Source organism: Suricata suricatta, chromosome 9 (genome assembly GCF_006229205.1).
Source record: "Suricata suricatta isolate VVHF042 chromosome 9, meerkat_22Aug2017_6uvM2_HiC, whole genome shotgun sequence".
Taxonomy (NCBI): domain Eukaryota; kingdom Metazoa; phylum Chordata; class Mammalia; order Carnivora; family Herpestidae; genus Suricata; species Suricata suricatta.
Window position 1 is genome coordinate 44,982,477 of NC_043708.1, and position 25,608 is coordinate 45,008,084.

Sequence of the window (25,608 nt, forward strand, 5' to 3'; positions counted from 1 at the left end):
ATCAAGGGACCATATGCCAAGGTTTGCCTAAGGGAGGACTGGTTTATGCCTATTGTTCTGGCATATGATTGTTTTTAATTTTTTTTTTTTTCCTGAGTGGGGGAGAGAGAGAGAGAATGTGAGTCGGGGGAGGGGGCAGAAAGGTAGAGGAAGATAGAGGATCTGAAGCAGACTCTAGGCTTTGTGCTGACAGCAGAGAGCCCTATGTGAGGCTCGAACTCACAGACTGTGAGTTCATGACCTGAGCTGAAGTCAGACACTTAACTGACTGAGCCACCCAGGCACCCCAGCATCCTGAATGATTTATTGTTTGTCCTGAGTTTTACAGTTTTTAAATAAAATATTAATAGTTGCATTAAAATAAGTTAAGATGGATTTGATTAACCAAATACTTTGTATTTCTAGCTTCCTTTATTGTCTTTCCTGAGATGTATGTACACTAAAGAGTTCTTACTTAATACCAAGTTGACCAATAATAACTTGTGGTTCTTTTTCTGACCTTTTCTAGATATAAATAAATGATTTTTCAAGGACAGGATACTGGGTTATAAAATGCCTGCTGATAAAATACTTGTGGGGAGACCCAATGGCTATAATTCCTTACAGTCTTAGGAAGAGGAGGGAACAACATCAGACACTCTGCCCTTCTGGTCCCTTGGGTTAGCAGCCATTTGTGCTGTGGCCTGTGATAGATCCTAAACTGCCGGGCTGCCATTTGATTGTCAGTGGGAAATCTGGCAAATTATAGGTTAGGTTTATTTAAAGTATATATGGAAAATAGCGGGTGAGCAATCCTGCAGAGTGAGAGTAGTCTTCCGATAGTGGTTTTATCTTTTTTATATAGTGCATATTGACAGCTTATAATTATTTTACTATTTAGTAGTTAAAAAATTTTACAATGAATCTTTTTGGCTGAAATAACAAGAAAGGAATAAAGAAGTACATGCTTCATGAAAAAGTATTAAATTTCGATTTCTCACCACATTTGATGATGATCTGTAACTTGCACAAAAGGTCATCATTTCCCATCCACAAGGTCCGTAAAAATATCTCTGACTACACAAACACCGAAACACACAAATCTACTGACAAAGCCAAAGCACCTACTTTGTAAGTTACTAGTTGTTTAAGAAAAGTATGTCTAAAAACAATAACTTAACATGTGTGGCTGCAGTGGTGCATTTACATATGATTCTGGTGTATGTGGTTTTTCACTTAGACTAAATGACTTCTAAATTAAAATTTTTAATATGTATGTTACTATGAAAATTTTTATATATACAGCCGCATGTTGCCTCGTGATGGCTTCCCCAGTGTTCCTTCTACTTCAGAGATTTTCTTCCTGAGTAGCTTGTAATGAGTTATCAGAACCATATCCATTATTTTGTGACCATTATAGTAAATGTCTTCACCAACAAAAGCAAGAGGCAAAGCCTTTTACTTACTGTTTTTAGCTTCAGGGAAAATGAGGGCTTAATTTTTTTCAGCCCCCCCCCCCCCATCACAAGAAGGGGAGAGGGAGGGAGGGGGAGAGAGAGAGAGAGAAAGAGAAAGAATCCCAGGTAGGCTCTATGGAGCCTGACACATGGCTCAATCCTACAACCCTGGGATCATGACCTGAGCTGATGTCAAGGGTCAGTCGCTCAACTGACAGAGCCATCCAGGTGCCCCTATTTTTTTTAAGTTTTGAAGCCACGGAAATGGTGCTAGGTATAAACACACCTCAAATAACTGAAGTTCTTTAAAAAGTTTTAAAAATGCAGTAATTATAATCTATTCATTCCTCTTTTCCTTTTAGTACTCTGAGGTAGCCAATAATCTCATTGAAGAATGTGAGCAAGCTGAACGACTTGGCGCTGTGGATGAATCGCTGAGGTTTGATTTTTTTTGTGTGTGTTAGTATTTTATATTTTATTTCTTGTGAAACATTAACTTTAAAAAAGGATAACACTCCCTGTTTTCTTTATTTGAAGTGAGGAAACGCAGAAGGCTGTTCTTCAGTGGACCAAGCATGATGACTCCTCAGACAGCTTCTGTGAAGCTGACGGTATAACGTTTTTTATAGTGTGCATTTTGTTTCACATTGTGCCTAAGGAAAGAAAAATCTTTTCAAATGGTTTTTAGAACTCAGTTCCTAAAGTTTGGCAGTTCCTCAAAAAACTAAAGGCAGAATTACCATATGACCTAATAACAACGCCTAAGCATATACCAAAAAAGATTAAAGATAGGAGAACAGATACTTGTATGCCCATATTTATGGCAGCATTATTCACAGCAGCCAACAGGTAGAAATGACCCATATATCCATCAACTAATGAATGGACAAACAGAATACAGTGGAATATTATTTAGCCATAAGAAGAAACAAAGTTTTGATATGTGTTGTGACATGGATAAACCTTGCAAATACTATGCTAAATGAAATAAGGCAGACACAAAAGGACAACTATCATATGATTCCACTTACATAAAATATTTAGAATAGGCAAGTTGATAGAGTAGCCAGAGGTTAGGAGAAGGGGAGGACAGAGTTCTTGTGTAATGGTTATAGAATTTCTGTTGGGGGTCATAGGAATGTTTGGAAACCGTTGGTGGTGATAGTTGCCCAACCCTTAAACACGGTTAAAATGGTATGTTTTACGTTATGTTTTACCGCAGTTAAAAAACAAAACAAGCAAAAGAAAACCCCTAGGTTTCTGGAAAAAAATTACCTCCTGAGTCTTACAGTTGTGTGTATCTCAGTAATATATATACTTATAAATATTATATGTATATATTTATATATAACAAAAATATATACACACACACATATATATGTTTATATACATATACAGGCACATATGCATTTGGCATAAATAGCTCAAATGTAGAGATTGCAAAAATCTGCTTTTGTTGTACTGGCCTTGGATTTACATATTTTCCCTAATGATGGTGTGTGTTACTTTTGGAAAAGAGAAGAATGAACCATGAGTTGCATCTGAGGCATCCGGAGCTGGGCCATAGTGCTGGTCGTGTTCAAATCCAGGAGACCTAGCACGCGCTAGCACCCTTTCATCAGATTTATGGATTCTCCTATTCTTCCTTTTCCTAGTATCTTCCTTTTTCCAAGTTGAATGGTTAGCCTTTTAAGTGACTGAACAAAATCAAGTCAAACTTAATTCTGATATACTTCAGTGGTGCTCTTTTGAAGCAGACTAATGATCTTTTGAAAATATTAGCAAAAAGAGTGAGGCAGATCATTTTAATTGCAAGTGAAAGCTCAATCCTGCAATTCCCCCCAAAAAGAGGAAGGCAAAGTACTTATTTTTAACTCTGTGGTTTCACTTTGGAAGGAAAAAAAAGAAATGTGTGCTTCCCTTATTCTAAAACATGACCGTAGTCTGTCAGATAATATTTATAATCCTTTGTTCATAATTCCAAAATCGGAAACTCTGAAAAATGAGTATTTCCCCCCTCAGTTTAGCACAGACTCATTTAGTGTGAATATTCACTTGTTTCAATGCAGACATGTTTTTGGTGTTTGATTAAAAGTTGCTCCCCAGTCCCGGCTGGAGTGATAATACTCAGTATATGCTGTGTATACCGTAATACTTTTCTAAAATCTGAAAAGTTCTGAATTCCAAAATGCATTTGGTCCCAGGGATGTTGGATAAGGAGTTGTAGACTTACACCCAGGTTTAGACTAGTAAATGTAGGAGAATAAAATACTCCCTCCACCCCTTAATTCTTCTGTCTTTTCCACAAATATTCTTTGGCCTGAACATTAGCATGTGAGATAAAATTAAGCTTATAACATGCTGCACATTTGTTTAGACCTGCAGTGCTAGAGAAGGAACTGTCATACATTCACTTTGTTTACCTAAGTAACCTTTTGAGGCTACATGCTTCTATTTGTGTAGCAAGGACTGAGAATCAATAATTCATTTATCGGTGGAGTGCTCTTATCTTGGATGAATCACTTGTCCATTTATATTTATTTCTTCTGTTGAAGGAGAGTCAATATTAAGACAGAAAAGGATAGCTTTATAAGGAAGAAATAATGTATGTAAATGGTAGGTAGAAGACAAGGTGTTTTACACATTTTAATTAGAAATTTGAGCTTTTGTCATCTGGCAAAATATGGTTATCATAACAATTATTTTTTATTAAACAAATGAGGCAAGATGAAATATTTGTTATAAGTAAAATTACCAGTCAACTAACTAATGTTTATGTCTAATTAGGCAGAATAGTAAAAATGAATCATTTCTTGGTGATTAGCTTTCTGTCTTATAGTACTAGATGTTGAGCCATTATTTATATGTTTTAAAAATGAGGGGCGCCTGGGAGGCTCAGTTCAGCGTCCGACTTCGGCTCAGGTCATGATCTTCCAGTCCGTAGGCTCGAGCCCCACATCAGGCACTATGCTAACATCTCAGAGCCTGAAGCCTGCTTCGGATTCTGTGTCTCCCTCTCTCTCTGCCCCTCCCCTGCTTGCACTCTCTCTCTCAAAAATAAATAAAGATAAAAAAGTAAAAATGAGAGTTTTATGAATTTATTATAACTTGCTATATCTACTGTGGCAATACTTTTTTTTTTTTTTTTTTGAGAGACAGAGAGACAGCACAAGCAGGGGAGGGTCAGAGAGAGAGGGAGACACAGAATCTGAAGACAGGCTCCAGGCTCTGAGCTTTCTATCAGCACAGAGCCCAATGCGGGGCCTGAACCCACAAACCATGAGATCATGACCTGAGCTGAAGCCGGATGCTTAATTGACTGAGCCACCCAGGCGCCCCTGTGGCAATACTTTTAGTATTAGTTAAGATGAACAGGATATCTGTTTCTCAACTAAAGGAGTTCATGCAATTTTTTTTTAATGTTTATTTTGAGAAAGAAAGAGAGAGAGTGAGAGTGGGAGTGGGGGAAGGGCAGAAAGACAGGGAGAGAGCGAATCTCAAAGAGGCACTGGACCATCAGTCCAGAGCCCAGTGTGGGTCTTGAACCCATCAATTGTGAGATCATGACCTGAGCTGAAATCAAGAGTCGGATGCTTAACTTGACGGAGCCACCCAGGCGCCCCATGCAAATTTGTTTTTAAGTTTCATTTCTACTTTTTTTAGTTATTTTAATTGCCATTTCTGCATGGACTGTCAAGTTATTTCTAGATGTTGTCACGATGCTACTTCTAGAAGCAAAATTTCCTTTATGTCTCGAATATACTGTCACTTAGCATAAAATTAACCAAACTTAGTTTTATTTTTGTTTTTGTCATTGTGTTTTTAGGTTTTCTTTAAAAAATTTATTTGAGAGAGAAAGAGTGAGAATGAACAGAGGGGAGGGGCAGAGGGAGAGAGAGAACCTTAAGCTCTATGCTCTGCAGAGTCTGACACAGGGCTTGAGCCCATGACCCTGGGATCATAACCTAAGCTGAAATCAGGAGTTGTATAATGGTCTGTTAAGGTATGTTGTAATACCTCTAGCTAATATGTCTTATATTCTTACTGTTGTTCTAAGCACTCTACACATAGAAACTTAAGTCACGGTAGTGCTGTGTATTATCCCCATTTTATAAATGCTGGCACCAGTGCCTGAAGGTATGTAATTTGCTCTGAGTTCCACACTGAATAAGGAGCGGGGACTGTCCTCTAACCCATGCACTCTGGCTCCAGAGCCCAGGCTCTACTCTGTTGGATGTTTCAGTTTGCATCTGATTTTCCCTTTAATAAATAGTGCTGATGCTAATATCCTGCTTTTTATAACTTTTTGCACGTTTAGGAATATACCTTTGGGACAGCGTTATAGTGGATCTTGATGGTGCTCATGTAAGAAGGAAGGTTTTTTTTTTTAAAGGTTTTTTTTAATGTTTTATTTATTTTTGATACGGAGAGAGACAGAGCATGAGAGGGGAAGGGGCAGAGAGAGAAGGACACAGAACCGGAAGCAGGCTCCAGGCTCTGAGCTAGCTGTCAGCACAGAGCCTGACGCGGGGCTCGAACCCACGAACGTGAGATCTGACCTGAGCCGAAGTCGGAGGCTTAACCGACTGAGCCACCCAGGCGCCCCAAGAAGGAAGTTTTTGACCACACACAGTGTATGGTAGTCCTACATCTTCATTTACCTTAGTTACTGATGAATTGCTTGTGGTTCATGTGGAGGGGAAATGTGCAGTATATTCTTTGCCTGGATAGCTTATGAGAATTGAATTACCATATTTCTTCAGTCCTAAAATTCATATAGTCCTATTTTTCATCATTTCTAAAAGCAGGATGATTTTGCAACTCGTGAATACATTTACTGTGGCTGTTTGTTTCTTCTTCCTTTCTCTCGCATCTCTCTTGTAAGAGGTTGTTTTTACGTCTGGATGCACTGTTACATTTGTAGTGCCTTAGAATCAGTGGAGTATAGTCTCTTATACTAGTTTTTTAAGGTAACTGAAGAAAAAGATTTAATGAAACATTTTCTATTACAGACATACAGTCTCCTGATGCCGAATATGTTGATTTGCTCCTTAATCCTGAGCGCTACACCGGTTACAAAGGACCAGACGCTTGGAAGATATGGAATGTCATCTATGAAGAAAACTGTTTTAAGTATGTGTCATTTTCATTTAGAAAATCCTGAAAGATATAGTGACTTCTCTATATAAACAAAATCATAATGACTCTAAATTATAAATCACATTCACTTTGTTAAGGGATGTATTTGGACCTAGAAAATACTTATTAATTAATCTAGTTCCCCTCTGGGGAAAACTGTGGACATGACTTTCAACAAAAATTTTTTTTCTTCTTTCAAAGAATAGTGTAGGGGCTCCTGGGTGGCTCAGTTCGTTAAGCGTCTGACTTCGGCTCAGGTCATGATCTCACGGTTTATAAGTTCGAGTTCTGCATTGATATCTGTGCTGACAGCTCAGAGCCTGGAGCCTGCTTCAGATTCTGTGTCTCCTTCTCTCTGCCCCTCCCCCTCTCATGCTCTGTCTCTCTCTGTATCAAAAATAAATAAAACATTAAAAAATAAATAAAATAAAATAATTTTTTAAAAAGAGTTATGTAATAATACCAACTGAGCCAGCCAGGTGCCCCTGAAGTTTTTTTTCTTAAATTTTATTTTATTTATTTTTAAAAGGTTATTTATTTTTGAATAATGGAGAGAGCATGAGCGAGGGAGGGACAGAAAGAGAGGGAGACCGAGAACCTCAGGCAGGTTCCGCACTGTCAGTGCAGAGCCCAACACCGCTTGCACCCATGAACTCTGAGATTACAACCTGAGCTGAATCTCAGAATTGAATGCTTAACCACCTGAGCCAGCCAGGTGCCCCTGAAGGGTATTTTTTTAATGTGAACTAAAACAGGGGCACCTGTGTGCCTCAGTCAATTGAGCTTCCACCTTCTGTTCAGGTCATGATCTCACAGTTTGTGAGTTCCAGCCTGATTTCGGGTTCACTGCTGTCAGTGCAGAGCACGCTTTGGATCCTCTGTCCCCCTTTCTCTGCCCCTTCCCAGCTTGTGCTCTCTCTCAAAAACAAATAAATCTAAAAAAAAAAAAACTTTTTACTGAAATCATAACAAACTTGGTGGCCATAGGGCAAATTGATGTACCTAAGATTTACTAAGTGGAAAATAATCTACCCTCACTACTTTTTCCTCCTTTTTATTTTAATGCTTGTGTTGTGTATTTACATTTGTTTGTTTGTTTGTTTTTCATTGAGCGAACCATACACAAACACACACACACATGCATACACACATACACACGTGTGTGTGTATATGAAATATATATAAAAACATTTGTGACTCTAGGAGAAGAGCTTGACTAGTATTTTCTTCCTTTGTTTGAAGAAGTGATTAAGAAATGGCTTTCTGGCTGCTACAATGAGGAAAGATCAGAAAGTATTACTGCTAAAACAGAAAACAACCACCGTCTCTTAAAGCAGTTAGAGAAACCTAAATATTTTATAAGCTCAATAAAACAGTTTGCTTTTGGATATTGTCATTAAGAAACTTTCTGAGGTAATTTTGCTTCTACTTAAATAATTATAACATGAAAGGTAACATAATTATATTTTATAATTGAATTCTTTCTATGTGTTTCTAGGCCACAGACAATTAAAAGACCTTTAAATCCTTTGGCGTCTGGTCAAGGTGAGTTATTTGCACTGTTATATTATTTATCAGGTAGTGAACTTTGGTTAGAAGAAAGGGGAAGGCCAGCTAAGGGTTGGCAAGAGCGTTTGAGATCATATATTCCAATTTCCATAGAAGTTATGCCTCACCCTTACAGAGAAATTGGTGTTTAAAATATTTATACCCCAGTAAGAAGTATTTATTTATTTATTTATTTTTTTTTTGTATTCTATTTATTTTATTTTTTTTAACTTTATAAAGTTTCATATTTTTTTAACATATGCAATTATTTTCCATCCTTTACAATACAGTAGTTGCAATGACACTCAAAACAGAAAAGCAAAGTAAAAAATCAAAACACCAACTTCTGTTTCATGTAATTAGACTTATACAGAAATTAGAAGGTGAAGTAACAGCTAGTTAATCACCTAATTTCACAGCTATCTGAAGTGGCAATCGTTATATAGCAGCTTATCTATGATACATTCAAGATACATGATACAATTTATTACTTGTTCATAAGCTACAACACAGCCTGCTTAATACCTTTCCTTAAATTCCACCTCTGTACTACAATATGCTTGAGGTCCATGCAAAAAGAAGTATTTATGTAATGAAGTTCATAGTATTAGATTATCATAGGATGGAGATTGGGTGAAATATTTATTCTTCTGTCCATTTTTATATAATGTCTATATTTAGTTTTTTACTATTTTTATTCATTTTCTAGTTAAACGAGTATCCAAAAACTTTCTGCCTCAAATCTTTCCCAGAACTTGAAATCATTGTATATATTGGGAGTCTGATTTCAAATTCACATGTCTTTATATTTCATTAACATTTTTCATTTTCTCAAGGGCTTGCCTGAACACTGTCTTTTCCACTTTCCCTGACCCTCCTAACTGGAAGAAACCTCGCGGTCCTCATAAAGTGGTCTTATGTCATGTTTCATATTTCTTACCACCTTTTCACTATCTGGCATTATTTTACTATTATGTGTCTATTGATATTACCTAGTACTTCAGACATATGGGGAGTATTTATTGGTTTCATCTCTGAGCAGAGAGCCTGACACATAGCAGATGGAGTAGTTTGTTAAATAAATGATTGATGAAAATTGCTCTCCTCATTTAATGGTCTTGTCTACACTGTGAAGATCACTGTTCCTTCCACAAGTGATTACCCTCTACCCACTCTGCGCTAGACCCTGTGAGGGCGCAGAAGGAGTGTACACTGAAACTCGGGAGCCCTGCCCAGTCTATAAGAGCAGAAGGGTTTGTTGGATAAACCATTTCAGTGTATGATTTCAGATTTTTTGCTTAGGAAATATATATCCCTGTTCTCTTAATATGTGCTCACTGATGAAATATTTGATGTGTTTTTAGGAAATATATACGGTTTTCATTTTTAAAATTCATTTGAAAAGCTGCTGAGCTCATAGAGTCAATAAACATAAATTTCCTCCTGGAAAGCAATAAGATTGCATCATTCCCTAAATGTTGGCAGACTAGTCTTTCTTAGATTCGAAATGAAAGAATATCTTTAAACAAGGGTTTGGGTTTACATGGTGTCACATATGCTAACTCACTGGAAGCTATTGATTTAATATCAGATGAAAGCAAATTTGTACTAAGAGATGTGATTCTCACTATGAACTCACATTCTGATCTGGTAAATTAATTTATCAGAAAGATAAGTGGGAGCAATTTAAATGTTTGTCATTAAGGAGCTGATTAGATGATTTATGGTGTATTCATGTAGTAGATTGCAGCCGTTAGAAATGTTGCTGAAAACTTGTATTCATTTATGTCAGTAGTGACAGAGAGCACACTGAAGTATCAAAAGCAGTATGTATACAGTATGTATATTTTTGTAAAAACATACTTAATATACTATCTAAATATCTATTTGCAATAAAAAGGGACATTTACCAAAATGTAAATGGTATTTATATAGGGCAGAGGGAGTTATGGATGACATTCTTTACTTCATCTGTGTCCTCTATTTTTTCTTTGAAATGTATATTTTCAGTGAGCATATGTTATTTTAATAATCAAACAATGATGACATTAAATAAGCCTGGGCAAAATGAACACAGGTTTTTAATAGTAAAGGAGCGGCTACATACAAATCGCTGAACTGTGCATAATTTGAATCTTAACAAATAGTCTTAAAAATATTTTTCAATAAGGTAAAGTTTCACAATGTCAATCTGGAGGTTTCAAAGCAAGAACACAAATCTTTAGCAGAAACTGTGTTATAGATTTAGGATAAATAAATGTGGAAAAAGGCTCTGCCAACCAAATAATCCTAAATCCTTAAGAGACTTGAGAGTACTCTCAGATGATAGATTAGATTTTTCTCTCCTGTCAGCCCATATTAAATCTTGTCCATGCTGAAACCGCTCCTTCTGCAGGCTCTTAGAGAGAATGCCCTTGAGGCAAATCAGACACAACTCCTATTGCCACTAGATAGAATTGCTGTCACTAGTGTCTAACTGTCAGATTTTGCTTAGATGGGTAAACTGATGGACTAAAACTAACCATTATTCAATTCAAAGCCTTATTTTATGGAAGTATAGCATTTTAAAGTGCCATCTGGAAGAAGTTTACAATAATAAACATTTTGTTTTGTTTTTCAGGGAAAAATGAAGGTAAATATAACTTCTTTATCAGATATTATATATGTTTGTTTGCAGATACAGTCAGATGCTTATTTGGCAGACTTTTCTTCCTACTTCTGACACTCATGTTTATCTAAGATTACGGAGGTGAAAGCACAGATTAAGAGAAAATTGACTGTGCCTGGGGTCAGGCATAGAGACAACCTGCCTCAGCCTGATAGTTCACCTGTGCATTTCACCGACTGCACATGGAAGCAGGCACTCCCTCTGGCCTCTGTCAGGGAAAATTCCCTCTCCTTTACTCCTTGAGCAGAACTCTAGGATCTGCTGGGTCCAAGTAGGAAGCTTCAAATGCCATCATGGGGACCTGCCTTCATGACTTTGTCTGATCTAATCACCCAAATGCTCCACCTCCAAATACCATCACATGGGGAGTTAGGGTTTCAACGTATGAATTTTAGGGGGTACATATTCATCCATAACAGCCTAAATTTATTTTTATTCTTTTTATTATTTTTTTTAGTGTTTGTTTATTTTTGAGAGAGACTGAGAGACAGGGAGTGAGTCGGGGAGGGGCTGAGAGAAACAGAGACAGAATCTGAAGCAGGCTCCAGGCTTCCAGCTATCAGCACAGAGCCCGACATGGGGCTTGAACTCACAGACCATAAGATCATGACCTGAACTGAAGTCGGACACTTAACCAACTGGGCCACCCAGGCACCCCAATAACAGCATAAATTTCTAGAAATAGATTTACTGGATCAAAAGTTATGGACATTTTAGGCTCCTCATACATATCACCAGATTGCATTTTGTCATTGAAAGGATGTGCTATTTTATATCCCTTCCAAACAGCTAGTTTTACCTGACCCTTTTTAGCATTGAGTATTGTCATATTTTTATCTTTACTGTTAAAAGTGGTATATCTGCGGGACCCCTGGGTGGCTCAGCCAGTTAAGTGTCCGACTTCGCCTCAGGTCATGATCTCACCGCTCGTGGTCGTGAGCCCCGTGTCCAGCTCTTTGCTGACAGCTCAGTGCCTGGAGCCTGTTTCAGATTCTGTGCCTTCCTCTTTCTCTGCTTCTCCCCTGCTTGCGCTCTGTCTCTGCCTCTGTCTCTTTCTCTCTCTCTCTCTCTCTCTCTCAAGAGTAAATAAACATAAAAAAAATTTTTAAGTGGTATATCTATAGTTTTAATTTGCATTTTTTAATTACTAGTGAAATTGAGTAATTTTTATCTGTTATTACCATTAGTAGTTTATCCTTTGTGAATTTTTTACTACTGCCTGTTTTAAATAGGCACTTTAGCATTTTTATTCAGCTTACGAACTTTTTATTTTTTTAAGATATTATCCCTTTGTTGTATTTGTAACATACATTTTATCTACTTAGTTGTTGCCTTTTACTTTTGCTTGTGAGGCTTTCTGACAAATACATGTTTTAAGTTTTTGATAGTCTAAATTATTGCTTATTCTCTTTGTCATTTCTTCTATTAACTTTTATGCTTATTTAGTTCAAATTTAAATATAACTACAAGCAACTTTAGTCAAAAGAACTGTATAGTACAATGTTTGCCATCTGTAGTAAATGCATCCTTAGAATCTTTACATAGTTACAAAAATTATACCAATGGCTTTTCATGATATTTCAAATAAACATTTTCATGTATTGTCATGCTCCACATTCTTATCATTTTAAATAGTTTTATATTATTCTACCATGTTACCTAGTTAGATTGTATTCTGTCATGTTAATTTAGGCATTGTACATCTTGATTATTTCTGGTTTATTTTTTTTTGAAAGACACTGACACAGACAAAGTGCGAGTGAGGGAGGGGCAGAGAGAGAGGGAGACACAGAATCTGAAGCAGGCTTCAGGCTCTGAACTGTCAGCACAGAGTCTGATGCAGGGCTTGAACCCACAAACTGTGGGATCATGACCTGACCTGAAGTCAGATGCTCAACCTACTGAGACACTCAGGCACCCCCCGATTATTTCAAGTTTTAAAAATTACATATAATGTAATCATCATACAAATTATTCAGTCCTTCACCATTTACTTCTTTAGAACATAATTCTAAAAGCAGAATTATCAGGTCTAAGTATATGAACAGTGATCTTATTGGCCATGGAATATAAGCATTCTTTGGTATTGTAACACTTCCATGTATTGTTTCTTTGAAATACTGAATGGCATAAAATACCATGAGCTATATGCAAATAACACATCCCAATTCTATTTCACAAATTCCGTTTACTTTCAAATTTTGAAATGCATCTAATGAGTTCTTAATTTTCATCGCATCACCTGTGTTCTGACCTCCTGTAAAGCATTTTACCTGGAAAGTTATAAGAGCCAGGCTACCTAAGGCAATGCTGACGTCTTTTAAAGACTAAGCAAGAGAGGGTGCCTGGGTGGCTCATTCAGTTAAACATCCAACTTTTTTTTCTTTTCTTTTTTTTAATGTTTATTTTTGAGAGAGAGAGAGAGAACGAGAGGGAGGCAGAGAGAGGGACACACAGAATCCAAAGCAGGCTCTAAGCTCTGAGCTCTCAGCACAGAGCCTGATGCAGACAGGGCTTGAACTCACAAACCATGAGATCATGACCGGAGCTGAACCTGGACACTTAAGTGATTGAGCCACCCAGGCTCCCCTAAACATCCAAGTTTTAATCTCAACTCAGGTCTTGATCCCACATTCATGAGTTCAAGCCCCGTGTTGGGCTCTGAACTCGGCAGGAAGCCTATTTAAAAAAAAAAATTAGAATAAATAAAGACTGAGCAAGAGAATGGTATTAATCAAATCCATAGCAAACTGTCTCTCTTTCCTTTGGAGAAATTGCACATAAAAATTGGACCTTTCGTTAATTTTTAAATCACTGTTTGGCAAAAATTTGCTATTATCTATTGAAAAACTTACGTATTGGCATTTTTACAGCTTTGTGACTTATTTTTCTTTTGATTTCAGAGAACACTTTTTACAGCTGGCTAGAAGGTAATTGGAAACTTTTAAGCAAATTTAAATGTTAAAAATATTTCTCATTTTTAAAGACATACAAAATTAATTTTATAATGGTTCAAGTTTCACATGAAATTTCTCTTACCAAATTACTATTTTTAGGCCTCTGTGTAGAAAAAAGAGCATTCTACAGACTTATATCTGGCCTCCATGCAAGCATTAATGTGCATTTGAGTGCACGGTATCTTCTACAAGGTATGTGACATTCACTGTTATTTATTTTACTACATTTATTTTTAGATATTCTTAAAATGTTTTGGTATTTACCTTAATGGGACAAAGTTGACCCTATTGAATATTAGGCAATAAAAATTCAGTCTTAGCTGGTAGTAATCAGGATTATAGGGACTGTAGATGTTCTAAGGACATGTTCAGCATGATCTTATCTCTCTTTACCTTCTTTTAAGAAACTGCTCAAAATTGTACACATCACTTTGGAAATATTATTTTGTTATGGGAGTTAAAATAGCTCCTAAGAGTACAGTTTGTTATTCATTAGGTATTACTGCATTAAAACCCTTTTATTTTGTGGGCCAGCTTCAGGCCTGGAATTTAATGGGGAAAAGCATTTCCCACTTCTTATCCTTTAAAAATGCTGTTGCAAAACAAGACCATGGTTGATTTTCATCAGTAACCTATTCTGGAACTTCAAGTATCTCTATGTCTCAGGAGCAAACTAGAGTAACTTGAATTTTAAATAGGGTTTCAAACTTACTAGTAATTTTGGATAGTCCTGTTTAAATTACGTATTTTGGTTTTATAAATATGTTTATATTCATATTCAAACATTTGATTTTTGTGAAACCGTATTTCTCAGTAAAACAGTGAATTTATTTTTCTTTTAAGGATGGGTTGTAGAAGATGAAATATTAATGTAGAACTATTAAAAGCTAAATTATGAAAAGCACTTTTCATTGTTACATATTTTAAAATACAAAATGAAACTAACTTCTGTAGGCATAAATAACCCAATGTAAGCACATTGAAAGTTAATTTTAAAATTCAGATTTTAATATTATTTTATTTTTCTTTCTTCTTAGAAACATGGTTGGAAAAGAAATGGGGACACAACATTACAGAATTTCAGCAGCGGTTTGATGGAATTTTGACTGAAGGAGAGGGTCCAAGAAGGCTAAAGAACTTGTATTTTATCTACTTAATAGAATTAAGGGCTTTATCTAAAGTGGTACCATTCTTTGAGCGCCCAGATTTTCAACTCTTCACTGGAAATAAAGTTCAGGATGCAGAAAACAAAATGTTACTTCTGGAAATACTTCATGAAATCAAGTAAATTACATATTACAACTTGTACAACCTAAAACAGTAATAGAAGAGTGACAGTATCGAAAGTTCAGTTCTTGAACATTTAATTTAGAGAGAGGAAAATCATTTAAAAAATAATTAAAAGCTAATTTTGCTTGTACGTCTTTTAGAATTGGGTTTAGTTTTTGTTCTGACTTAGGTACTAAAAGCCACAAGTTTTTAGTTTTAAGAATCATTCTTGTAGTACTTGATACCAACTTTATTTTCATATTTGGTTGAACATACTCGGTTTGGGGCCAAACTTTTGTTTTATGTAGTTGTTTTAGATTTGAGGATAAGAATTTGTTTTGGGGCAACAGAGTATTGATTTTTCTACTCTACTTTAATTATATTAATCATCACCAACCAGTAAAGTGTTATATTAGCAGGATTTTTAATATTTTATAATACCTGAAAATGAATCTTCTCTGTTTTGAAACACAGGTCATTTCCTTTGCATTTTGACGAGAATTCCTTTTTTGCTGGGGATAAAAAAGAAGCAAACAAACTAAAGGTAACGGTTTTATACTTTAATTTTTAGTTTCAAACTCTTATGTAGGTATGAATATATGTCCATGTTTTTATAATTAACAATAAATCTTATTATATAAATATGAAATTATAAGGAATGCCGGAGTCATAATCTTTCTTTTCCTCCAAAAAAGTCCAAAGGCTTAACATCTTAACATCGAGTCTGTGTTGTGTTCAAAGTTAATGACGGCAATCTGTGTGTCGCCGCACACTTTACAGATGGCTTTCACATTGATGGGGTCATAGCAGATAGAACTTTTAAATTAAGGGAAAGGGACCCTAGAGCATGAATGACAATATTAATCTGTTGTTTATTGAGGAGAATTCTGAAAATGGTTTTGGTTAAATTCCTAGATCCTCTTTAGAGAGAGAGGGCACAGTGTTTGTCCTGCATCTCATTCAGCAGGAATTAAAGTATTTAGGAAGGCCAGCATGTAGCCACGGGAAGGAAAGACGTGATACCCTACAAAACGAGGACTGTCTCTTAATGGGGTATTAGTTTGGGCAAAGACCACCTTTGTGTATATTTGCATCAAACTCCTACCAATATAAAATATTACTAGGAAGGTTTATTAAACACTCACTATGTGGAAAATAGGATTCCTGTCATTAAAGGAAGGAACAACTACCGTCAGCCGACTTCCAGTTTACTTGGAGACTCAAGTAAAATTATGTGACTGTTCTCTGTTACAAAGCTATAGGTAAGTGAAGGCAGGTAGCCCTCAGGGGCTCTGGGCTTGATTTGATTTCTTGAGAATATTTATGGCAGCATTCCTCTGTTTCATTATTCTTTGTTTCTTCCCATAAGGAAAGAACCTGATTTTATGCAGTTTGCAAACAAAATACTTTTTGCAATTTTTTTTTTTTTTTGCTGTGAAATAATAGTTATTTTTGACCTTCCATCTACCTCCCACTGAAAGCGTTCTTGCTAGAAATACATGCTCCAGTGCTTACAGAGCCTCCCAGGCAGCTTCCAGGAACTTACAAGTGAGGGGGAAGATACTGTAAAAGATTTTTTCCTACTATTTTCACTGTCTTCCTTATTTTTAGTATACTTGCTAGTGTATTGGATTGTGTTTTGGCATCAACTCTTTTTATATTGTGCAGATTAGAAATATTTCTCATAATGTTTTAATTTTATCAAAACTCTGAAATACTCAGCTTTGATATCCTATGGAGTTTAACAGAATTTTTTCAGAATTCAGATTTCTGAATTCTTTTACAATAAAGAAGTAATAAAAACAAGAAAAATTGTTAATGTCAGAAAGTTACTTTCTTAGTTTATGGTGAACACATGGATTTGAACAGTCACATTATGTTTTATTTTTTATAATTAATATAGAGTGTTACATTAGTTTTGGGTATGTATAAGTTCATTTTAAAATCTCATCTTGGGCACCTGGGTGATTCAGTAGGTTAAACATCTGACTTCGGCTCAGGTCATGATCTTATGGTTTGTGAGTTCAAGTCCCACATCAGGTGAGCTCGAGTCCCGCTTGAGGTGAGCCGCGCTTCTCCTTCTCTTTCTCTTTCTCTCTCTCTTTCTCTCTCTACCCCTCATGGGATTCTCTCTCTCTCTCTCTCTCTGTCTGTCTCTCTCTCTCTCTCTCTCCCCCCCCCTTGCTCACTTGTGCCCCCTCTCAAAAAAAATTTCATCTGCTTTATACTCTGTTGGTTTATGGTTAGAAATAGAAGACTGTATGAAAGAATTGTATAGTGTTCAATTCAAAATAGAAGAGGATTTTAAAACATTGAAGGATTGGGTGAAAATTGTTTTTTGGTCAATTGGTTTCACTGAATATAAATTACAGTGTATAACCACAGCATGTTTGGTCATTCTACCCACTGACTATAATTTTAAGTGCTGACCTAAAAGCTGCATACATAAACAAGGAGAATTTATAAGTGACTCAGGTTCTGGTTATTTTAAGGATCATAAATTTTTCTAATCCGAGATAACTTTGGAATATATTTAGGTTATTGGACATTGATATCTGTGAAGTTCACAGATACTTTCCTCTGGTCTGATCCAGTAAATTTCTAGCTTAATAGTTTGGTTCTGGCATATTAAATTCACTTATGCACTGTGCTTGGCTTTAGTTTTGCAATGTTACTTTGGTTACTGTAAGCTTATTCTCTGTATGTCGTACAAAGATGTACTCAAGAGCTGCCACGTTCAGGTATTTGAATTAACAAACATAGATTCAGATACTGAATTTAGGTGTCCACAAAAGCAAGCACCGTCTTTTAGAACAGAGGCTTCCAACCTTTCCAGCTTTGAGTCTCTAAAGTCAAAAACTGTTTAATTCTTTAAAAAAATTTTTTTTAATGTTTTTTATTTATTTTTGAGAGACAAGAGAGAGACAGCACGAGCAGGGGAGGAGGGTCAGAGAGAGAGGGAGACACAGAATCCGAAGCAGGCTCCAGGCTCTGAGCTGTCAGCCCAGAGCCTGATGCAGGGCTTGAACCCACGAACCATGAGATCATGACCTGAGCCGAAGCTGGAAGCCAGACGCTTAACTGACTGAGCCACCCAGGCACCCCTAAAGTCAAAAACTTTTAAGCTCTTCCTATGACAGTGTTATTTTAGTATGTACAGATTGTGAAATTATACTTACCAAAAGGCTAAAACACATTTGGTAACACTTTTTTGGGAAAGTTGTGTTTTATTGATTATAACATTTATATTCATTTGGAAATTTACAGTGCATACATGTGAGCTGTTTATTCTGTCTGTAAGCAATGCTTGTCTACATATGGATTCAGTAGGCCCTTGTAACTATTAAACCCTTCAGAAGTCAGCACCTCATAAGATGGAAACATCTGCTTTAGAGTAATTTTACTATGCTGTTATTATTGTTAAAAGTGTGATTTTTTTCTTTAATTCAAGGTCAGAACATGTTGAAAGGAAACCTTAAATCACCAAACTTTACTTAGAGTAATATTACTGGGTAAATACTTTTAAAAAAGATGAATGGATCAAGAGGATGTGGTATATATACACAATGGAGTATCACATGGCAATGAGAAAGAATGAAATCTGGCCATTTGTAGCAAAGTGGATGGACCTTGAGGGTGTCATGCTAAGCGAAATAAGTCAGGCAGAGAAGGACAGATACCATATGTTTGCACTCATAGGTCTAACAGGAGACCAGGAGAAACCTAATGGAGAACCAGGGGGAGGGGAAGGGGGAGAGAGAGTTGAGGAGAGAGAGGGACGCAAAACCTGAGAGACTATTGAATACTGAAAATGAACCGAGAGGGTTGAAGGGGGAAGGGGAAGAGTGGAGGGGAGTGATGGTCATGGAGGAGGGCACTTGTGGGGAAGAGCACTGGGTGTTGTATGGAAACCAATTTGACAATAAACTATTAATAAAATAAAATAAAATAAAATTCAGGTTACCTCTTATTGAACTCAGTCCAAAAGGTATAGAAACACAAGATCTAGAATATTGTTAACAAGTGGTAATAGTATTAATAATTTGGGCTTTGTATTAAATTATTACAAAATTTGTATTAATAAAGATACAAGATCTGGGATCCTGTAAAAAAATGTTGTATATATTACACCTATTTCAAAGTCTCAAGCTATATAAAGCTTCTGGGGAAGAATGAACTATGAATATACTACTTCGAATAGCGGGTTCCAGTCTTTGCTGATTTATTCCCCTTTTAAAATCTCTGGTCCTATTCTCTTCTCATTGAGCCCAGCATGTGGTTTATCACATTTAAAAATAGACAAGTGCTACATGCTCCTCAAATTGTAGGCTGATTGTATAATGGGTATTCAGTCAGAAATGTATGCCAGATTTTCCACTTAAAGCTTGGGATTCCAGGATAAGTCCAGGACAGAGGGAGTCACTTGGCAGGTCAAGTAATAATTTCCATTGGAGTAAAAGTAGGATGTGTTCTTGGTTTCCCATCTTTTTTACTTATTTCTTAAGGACATATACCACTTTTGGATGATCTGGATTAATTCTGTCATATTATAACCAACATAATACCTTAGTGTAAGATATATACCTATGTATTAAAAGTATAAACCAAAAAGGAAATGATAAACACCAAATTCAGAATAATTATAGAGAGTAGGATATAGGACTTTGGAGGCATATATAGAGGTTTCTGTGGTACTTGTGATAGTTTCTTTTAAAGACTGGATGTGCACTATATTCTGTGTATTTCTGTATGATAATATTAATTATAAATATATTTAAAAATAAAAACATAACATACTATTAATAATAAAATTATCTGATTGTTTTACCTAATTAATACCAGAAAGCATGGCTTTAACTATTATGAAGCCAAATTTTGAAATTTCTTCCTCTCTCTCTCTCCCTTTCCCTTTCTTTTTTTCTTTTTTAAAAATTTTATTTATTTATTTGAGAGAGAGAGAGAGTGAGCGAGCGAGGGAAGGGCAGAGAGAGGGAAAGAGAGAATGCCACGCAGGTTCCGTGCTATCAGCACAGAGCCCAACTCAGGGCTAGAACTCACAAATTGTCAAATCATGACCTGAGCTGAATCCAAGAGTCAGATATTAACCAAGTTACCCACCCAGGGGCCCCTTCTTTTTTCTTTCCTGGTAAATGATGCCATCTTACCCCTGTCCCCCATCCTCTGATATTTACATATAGTTAATAATCACATAGCGCAGAACACCTCAACTCTGTTACCTTTGTGCATATTTACAGATAGTTTAGCTTCTGAGACAGGCAGGCCAGGAGTCCATGTTTGCTGTTTCCTACATATGGGAATTTAGGCAGCCTAACCTCTCAGAACCTTGTTTTTTTAATTCACGTAGATTATAAAATGAAATTGCGTATATAGATTCTGGTATGCAAGAAGTACTCAGTGAATGTGGGTTTTAATTTTCTTCCCCTTTTTCGGTCCCCGCAAGTCCCCTCCACAGTGCTGGGCACATAGGAGGCACTCAGAAAATACTTAGTGTTTGATTATATGCTAAATCTAAATACAATCTTGTCGAATTGTTTTTAGGAAGACTTTCGACTGCATTTTAGAAATATTTCAAGAATCATGGATTGTGTTGGTTGTTTTAAATGTCGACTCTGGGGAAAGCTTCAGGTAAGTAAATCTAGCATAATCTTATTTTTCATTTTTCCTTTGCACAAAGAATTTTCTGACTTTTCTTTTTTTCTTATTTCTATTACAGATTCAGGGTTTGGGTACTGCTCTGAAGATTCTGTTTTCTGAGAAACTGATAGCAAATATGCCAGAAAGTGGTCCGAGTTATGAATTCCATTTAACCCGACAAGAAATAGTATCATTATTTAATGCATTTGGAAGGTTAGTTTGAATGTACTGAAATAGTTTCTGTTAGCCATGTAAGTCTAAGGCAGCACATACACTTCCAGATAAAACTGGGTAAGGAATATCCTTTGTAGTGAAATTTCACTACAGAATTCTGTGATCTTATGAAATACTTTATCTAGGCACATACAATCCTTAGATGATAGTCTTTACTCTCATCTATTGATTTTTATAATTATGATTAATTTATTGAGTGGGCTTCAATATTCATCTTACTGAATTTGTGTATATTTTTCTAATTATTTAATAAAGTAGTTTTTGTGTTGCCCACATATCTTTTGAAAGTCCTGGAAAGATCATATTGTTCAAAATAGGTATACATATAAAATTTCTTTGTGGATTCACCATTATGTAAAAAGGTTAATAATTCTTCAATTTTTGTAAAAATGGTTGGAAGATAAGCTTGAAATAAGGAATTTACATTACAAAATTTAGGTATAGATTCATTTCCTGTTGCCTATCATATATAGAGAATGCAGAGATTTATAGAAACAACATTTTCTAAGGATAACATTTTTTCAATTAAAAAATATGATTTAATATTTTATATTTGAAATAATTGACCTTCAAAACTATTCTCTAGTACACAGAAACTTAACATTTTAGTTCATTGAGAATTCTGCTACTTTTTTTATGGTGGAGAGCAGAATAAAATATACTTTAAAATAATCAAACTTTTATAAAAAGCAGTGAAAACAATTTGGTCACACATTTACTATTATCACTTTATATTCCAAAAGCTTTATTCTTTGTGTATTTACTAAATATGGAATATTGATGACTTTCACTATTCATATACTTAGGCATATTGAAATCTGTATTTTAATGCTTATGTAATTTATACTTATGTACCTAAATGCTAAGCATGTGAATATACTAATGAATACTTTAAATATCTTAAGTATTTTAGTGTATATACTTTATAAATCTGTATTTTAAAACTTTATTACTTTAAAACTTTATTACTAAGTTTCAATACTTAAAAATAATGAATTTCAGGGCAATATTATCATAGTTTTACCACATCAAATTAAGAACTCAAGTACATCAAAATTGACTAAATGGTTTATGCATCTTTAAATTTACTGAAATAAATTACTTGAAAATTTTTCTGTGCTCTAAAAATGCAGAGTTGAATAATAAAGAAAAGGTATCTATGATCGTTTCTCAGTGAAACTTTTTTTGTTTACAGGATTTCCACAAGTGTGAAAGAATTAGAGAACTTCAGGAATCTGTTACAAAATATTCATTAAAGAAAACAGAAAACAAGTTGAAATGTGCCTGTTTCTGGACTATGAAGGCCAAAGAGTGGAATTTTATTCAAAGGCATATGAGCAATGACATTCTTAAGCCAAACATTTTATATAAAGCTGCTTTTGTAAAAGGAGAATTATATTGTTTTAAGTAGACAATTTTTTAAATTGTGTTAAGTCTGTGTATAATATTATTGTGAGTAAAAGTAATACTTCGATGATGTGGTATAAATTCTTTAACATTGAATATAGTCAGGATTATCAAATTCATATATGTTAAAACTAAGTAAATGTTAAGTCTCAAGAATTTTGTGTTAAGAAGATATAATATAAATAAAGCTATGGTTGGTATGTTGAGCATTTTATAGGAAAATGCTAAGGAGGTTCATGAATAATCCATAGTTAACAGCCTAAAATTTGTCAATGCATTGAGGGTTACTAGATTTAGTGAATAAAATTACAGAATGCCCAATTAAATTTGACTTTCAGATAAAAAATGAAGCTTGCTATGGGCAATATTGGGGAATACTTATACCAAGATTTATTTCCTGTTTAAAATTCAAATTTAACTGGGAGTCCTGTGTTTTATCTGGCAACCCAAAAAGTACATTAGTATTAAATAAATCCATTTTGGAATTCTATTGCTGTTTTGATTGGCTTGCTTTGATGTCTAGAAAGATACAATGCCAACTCAAAGACAGAAGGGATTTCTAAGCATTGTGAAAAATTGAATAGATTTATATATTTATTCTCCTATTACTTTACCTAGTGTTGAATAAAATTTGGGGGAAACTTTTTATTTTTATATGATTTCAGATTTACAGAAAAATTTCCAGTATACTACAAAGAACTCTTTTACCCAGTATTCACTGATTGTTCACATTTGCTTCATCTTCCATGTTCTCTCTGTATATATACAGACATATACCGTATTTTCCTAAATCTTTTGAAAGTCTGTTCCAGGCATCATGTTCTTTGAACCTTATGAATACTTCAGTGTGTAATACTGAATACATTTTTTAAATGATTTTTTCAGGAAAAAGAAAGTGGAGCTATCATATGGTAAGCCTTAGAATAAGGAATCATTTTGAGTTCCAGTGTAAATAAAGTTCTTTTTGGGTTTGTTGCCCTTTTAATGCTTGATCTGTATAGTCATAGGACATATAATTTTTTTTTTTTGTATGTGAGGTTCATTTCCTTTTTCTTCCTAAAACTGAACCTAAACCAATTTCAGGAGGTTTTCATTAGTAGCAGTTCTTCAATGATAAAAATATTTGAAGAAGTTTAAGAATTTTGATCACATGGCAATTGTGAATGAAAAAAACTATACCTCAAAATGATGTGCCCTCTTTATGCATTTTAGCAGGTGCATCATGTTGAGATGTCATATTATTAATAAAGCAGGATTTATTTATGTAATGGTTTAGAAATATTTTATACTGCTGTATACTTTTTCTTTTCTGTGCTCTTCCTAAAGCCTGGTGTAGTGCCAAGCACATAGTAAGCACATGGGGGGTATCCAGTACATATTTGTTGAATGAATGTATGAATATATATTTAGTATATTTTAAATGAATAATCACAGAGCTAAGTTTAACAATATGTCATATTTTCTCCCCATCCCTCATTTGAATAAGGCAGGAAAAGAAAGACATTTACTAATCAAGTCAATATTCTCGGAGATTCAAAGGGCTATGGAGTAAGTACCATGTGTAAAAGTTTAAATGACATTTGTAGTACCTGAACGTGTGGGAGAGGGGTTTAAATGGTAATTTTGTCTGCATGCTTCTCAAACTTTCATGTCACGTCCCTGCCCTCTTTTAAAGTCAGTTGTTTTGAAAGAATATTCCTGTCAGCACTTTGTCAACTCCCACTTGCTCCGTAACCAAAATCTTGCTTTTGGCTCTGTAGTTCCTAACAGTTTCTTCTTTTGGAGTCAAAAATCCAAATTCTAAATTCACAGTTCAGTTCAGTTCACAAGCCATTTCTTATTTGACTTTTTTCCCTGCATTTGACACTGTTGGCAGCTCCGTCTTTAAAAAGTCGTTTTCCCCCCAGGGTTCCTTATATTTCACTCCTGGATGCTTCTTTTGTAGCTTTTTTTTTTATTAATGCCTTACATGTTATTTCTCTTTCATTCTTGCTCTTAATCACCACCACTTTTCACTCCTGGGTAATTCCAATTCAAGGATTTCTAAATCCTTCTTATTAAGCCATAGTTATCAGTCCATCTGTTGACTACACGTCTTGGCGGTTGTCCCACAGATGCTTGTGTATCCGTATGCCCGTGTCCCTTACTCTGGCCAACTTCAGAACCATCATCATCTTGATTCTCTAGGCTCACTCCTCTCCATCTTCCCCTGTCCAGTCGGTGTCTAAGTGCTGTGGAGCTTATCTCCAATTCCCTGATGTATCACTGTCTTTCCTTTTCCTTTTCTCTTACCTAGAGCAGTACACTAGCCTGGCCTTTTTCCAGCCTGTCTCCCCTTGTGGGCCCCACAGTGCTGCCACAGCAGGCTTTCTAGAAGCACTCTAACAAGGTCCTCTGATGTGTCTCCAGTGCCACCCCCAAACCCCATGCTTTGATAAACGCTTAATTCTTCAAATGTGCCAGTATCAGGCCTCTACACCTTGATGCATGCTGTTCTTTTTGCATCAGATGCTCTAGCCATCCTTTCCCACCTGGAAAATTCCCATGTCTCCATGCAGGCCAGCAGAGAGCCTGTCTCTGTGAAATCTTCCTTATTCCACCCAAGAAGGATCATCTGATGTCCTCTTAAATGCCACCACTGTAATTACAACCTACCTCTACTGTGTCACTTATTGTACTGTATTTTTTTTAAGCCTCCTTCACTAGAATGTGAGCTCCTTAAGGGCAGGAAAAGGAACTTTATCATGTTTGCATCTCCATAGCATAGTTTTTGGCACATGAGCCCTTAATAAATGTTTGTTGAATAAATTGCTTTTAAAATGACAACTTTATTGTATTAGAGGTAATACCTTCACTCCAAATATTCTTTACAACAAGAGTTAATAGATTGCCAAGGATTTGTGGCCTTCAGGGGGCTGGTCAGTAAATCTCCTGAAATTGCATTCAAAGTATGGTATGGCTTTGGCAAATGGTAAAGAGAATCTATTACAGAAAAAATAGAAAGAACTCTTCTTTCAAGGGAAAAGGCAACATCACTGAAGAATTTCTCAAATAATCAATGAATAGCCAATATTATGGGCTAGATATTTATTCCTGTTTAAAATTCAAAGAGAAAGAGATGTCAAATTATTTCATACAAAGAAAAATTTTAAAGCACTGTACTCTTTATTGTTTTTGTTAATGTTTATTTTTGAGAGAGAGAGAAAAATAGAGTGTGAGTAGGGGAGGGAGACACGGAATCTGAAGCAGGCTCCAGGCTCTGAGCTGTTGGTAAAGAGCCTGATGTGGGGCTCCG

At 35.5% G+C, this 25,608-nt stretch overlaps 1 protein-coding gene across 1 annotated transcript in view; it reads left to right on the forward strand.

The window, feature by feature from the left end:
* The window catches only part of ERO1A (endoplasmic reticulum oxidoreductase 1 alpha), a 43,151-nt gene extending 18,015 nt beyond the window's left edge, over positions 1 to 25,136 (forward strand). Inside the window, exons 5-16 of the mRNA XM_029951113.1 lie at positions 1,799 to 1,875; positions 1,974 to 2,047; positions 6,449 to 6,569; positions 8,074 to 8,120; positions 10,744 to 10,755; positions 13,695 to 13,721; positions 13,848 to 13,940; positions 14,786 to 15,032; positions 15,492 to 15,561; positions 20,577 to 20,663; positions 20,752 to 20,885; positions 22,102 to 25,136. Of these exons, the coding sequence (XP_029806973.1) occupies positions 1,799 to 1,875; positions 1,974 to 2,047; positions 6,449 to 6,569; positions 8,074 to 8,120; positions 10,744 to 10,755; positions 13,695 to 13,721; positions 13,848 to 13,940; positions 14,786 to 15,032; positions 15,492 to 15,561; positions 20,577 to 20,663; positions 20,752 to 20,885; positions 22,102 to 22,162 (1,050 nt within the window). The 3' untranslated portion in view covers positions 22,163 to 25,136. The remainder of the gene's footprint in view (positions 1 to 1,798; positions 1,876 to 1,973; positions 2,048 to 6,448; positions 6,570 to 8,073; positions 8,121 to 10,743; positions 10,756 to 13,694; positions 13,722 to 13,847; positions 13,941 to 14,785; positions 15,033 to 15,491; positions 15,562 to 20,576; positions 20,664 to 20,751; positions 20,886 to 22,101) is intronic.
* The last annotated feature ends 472 nt before the right edge of the window (positions 25,137 to 25,608 follow it).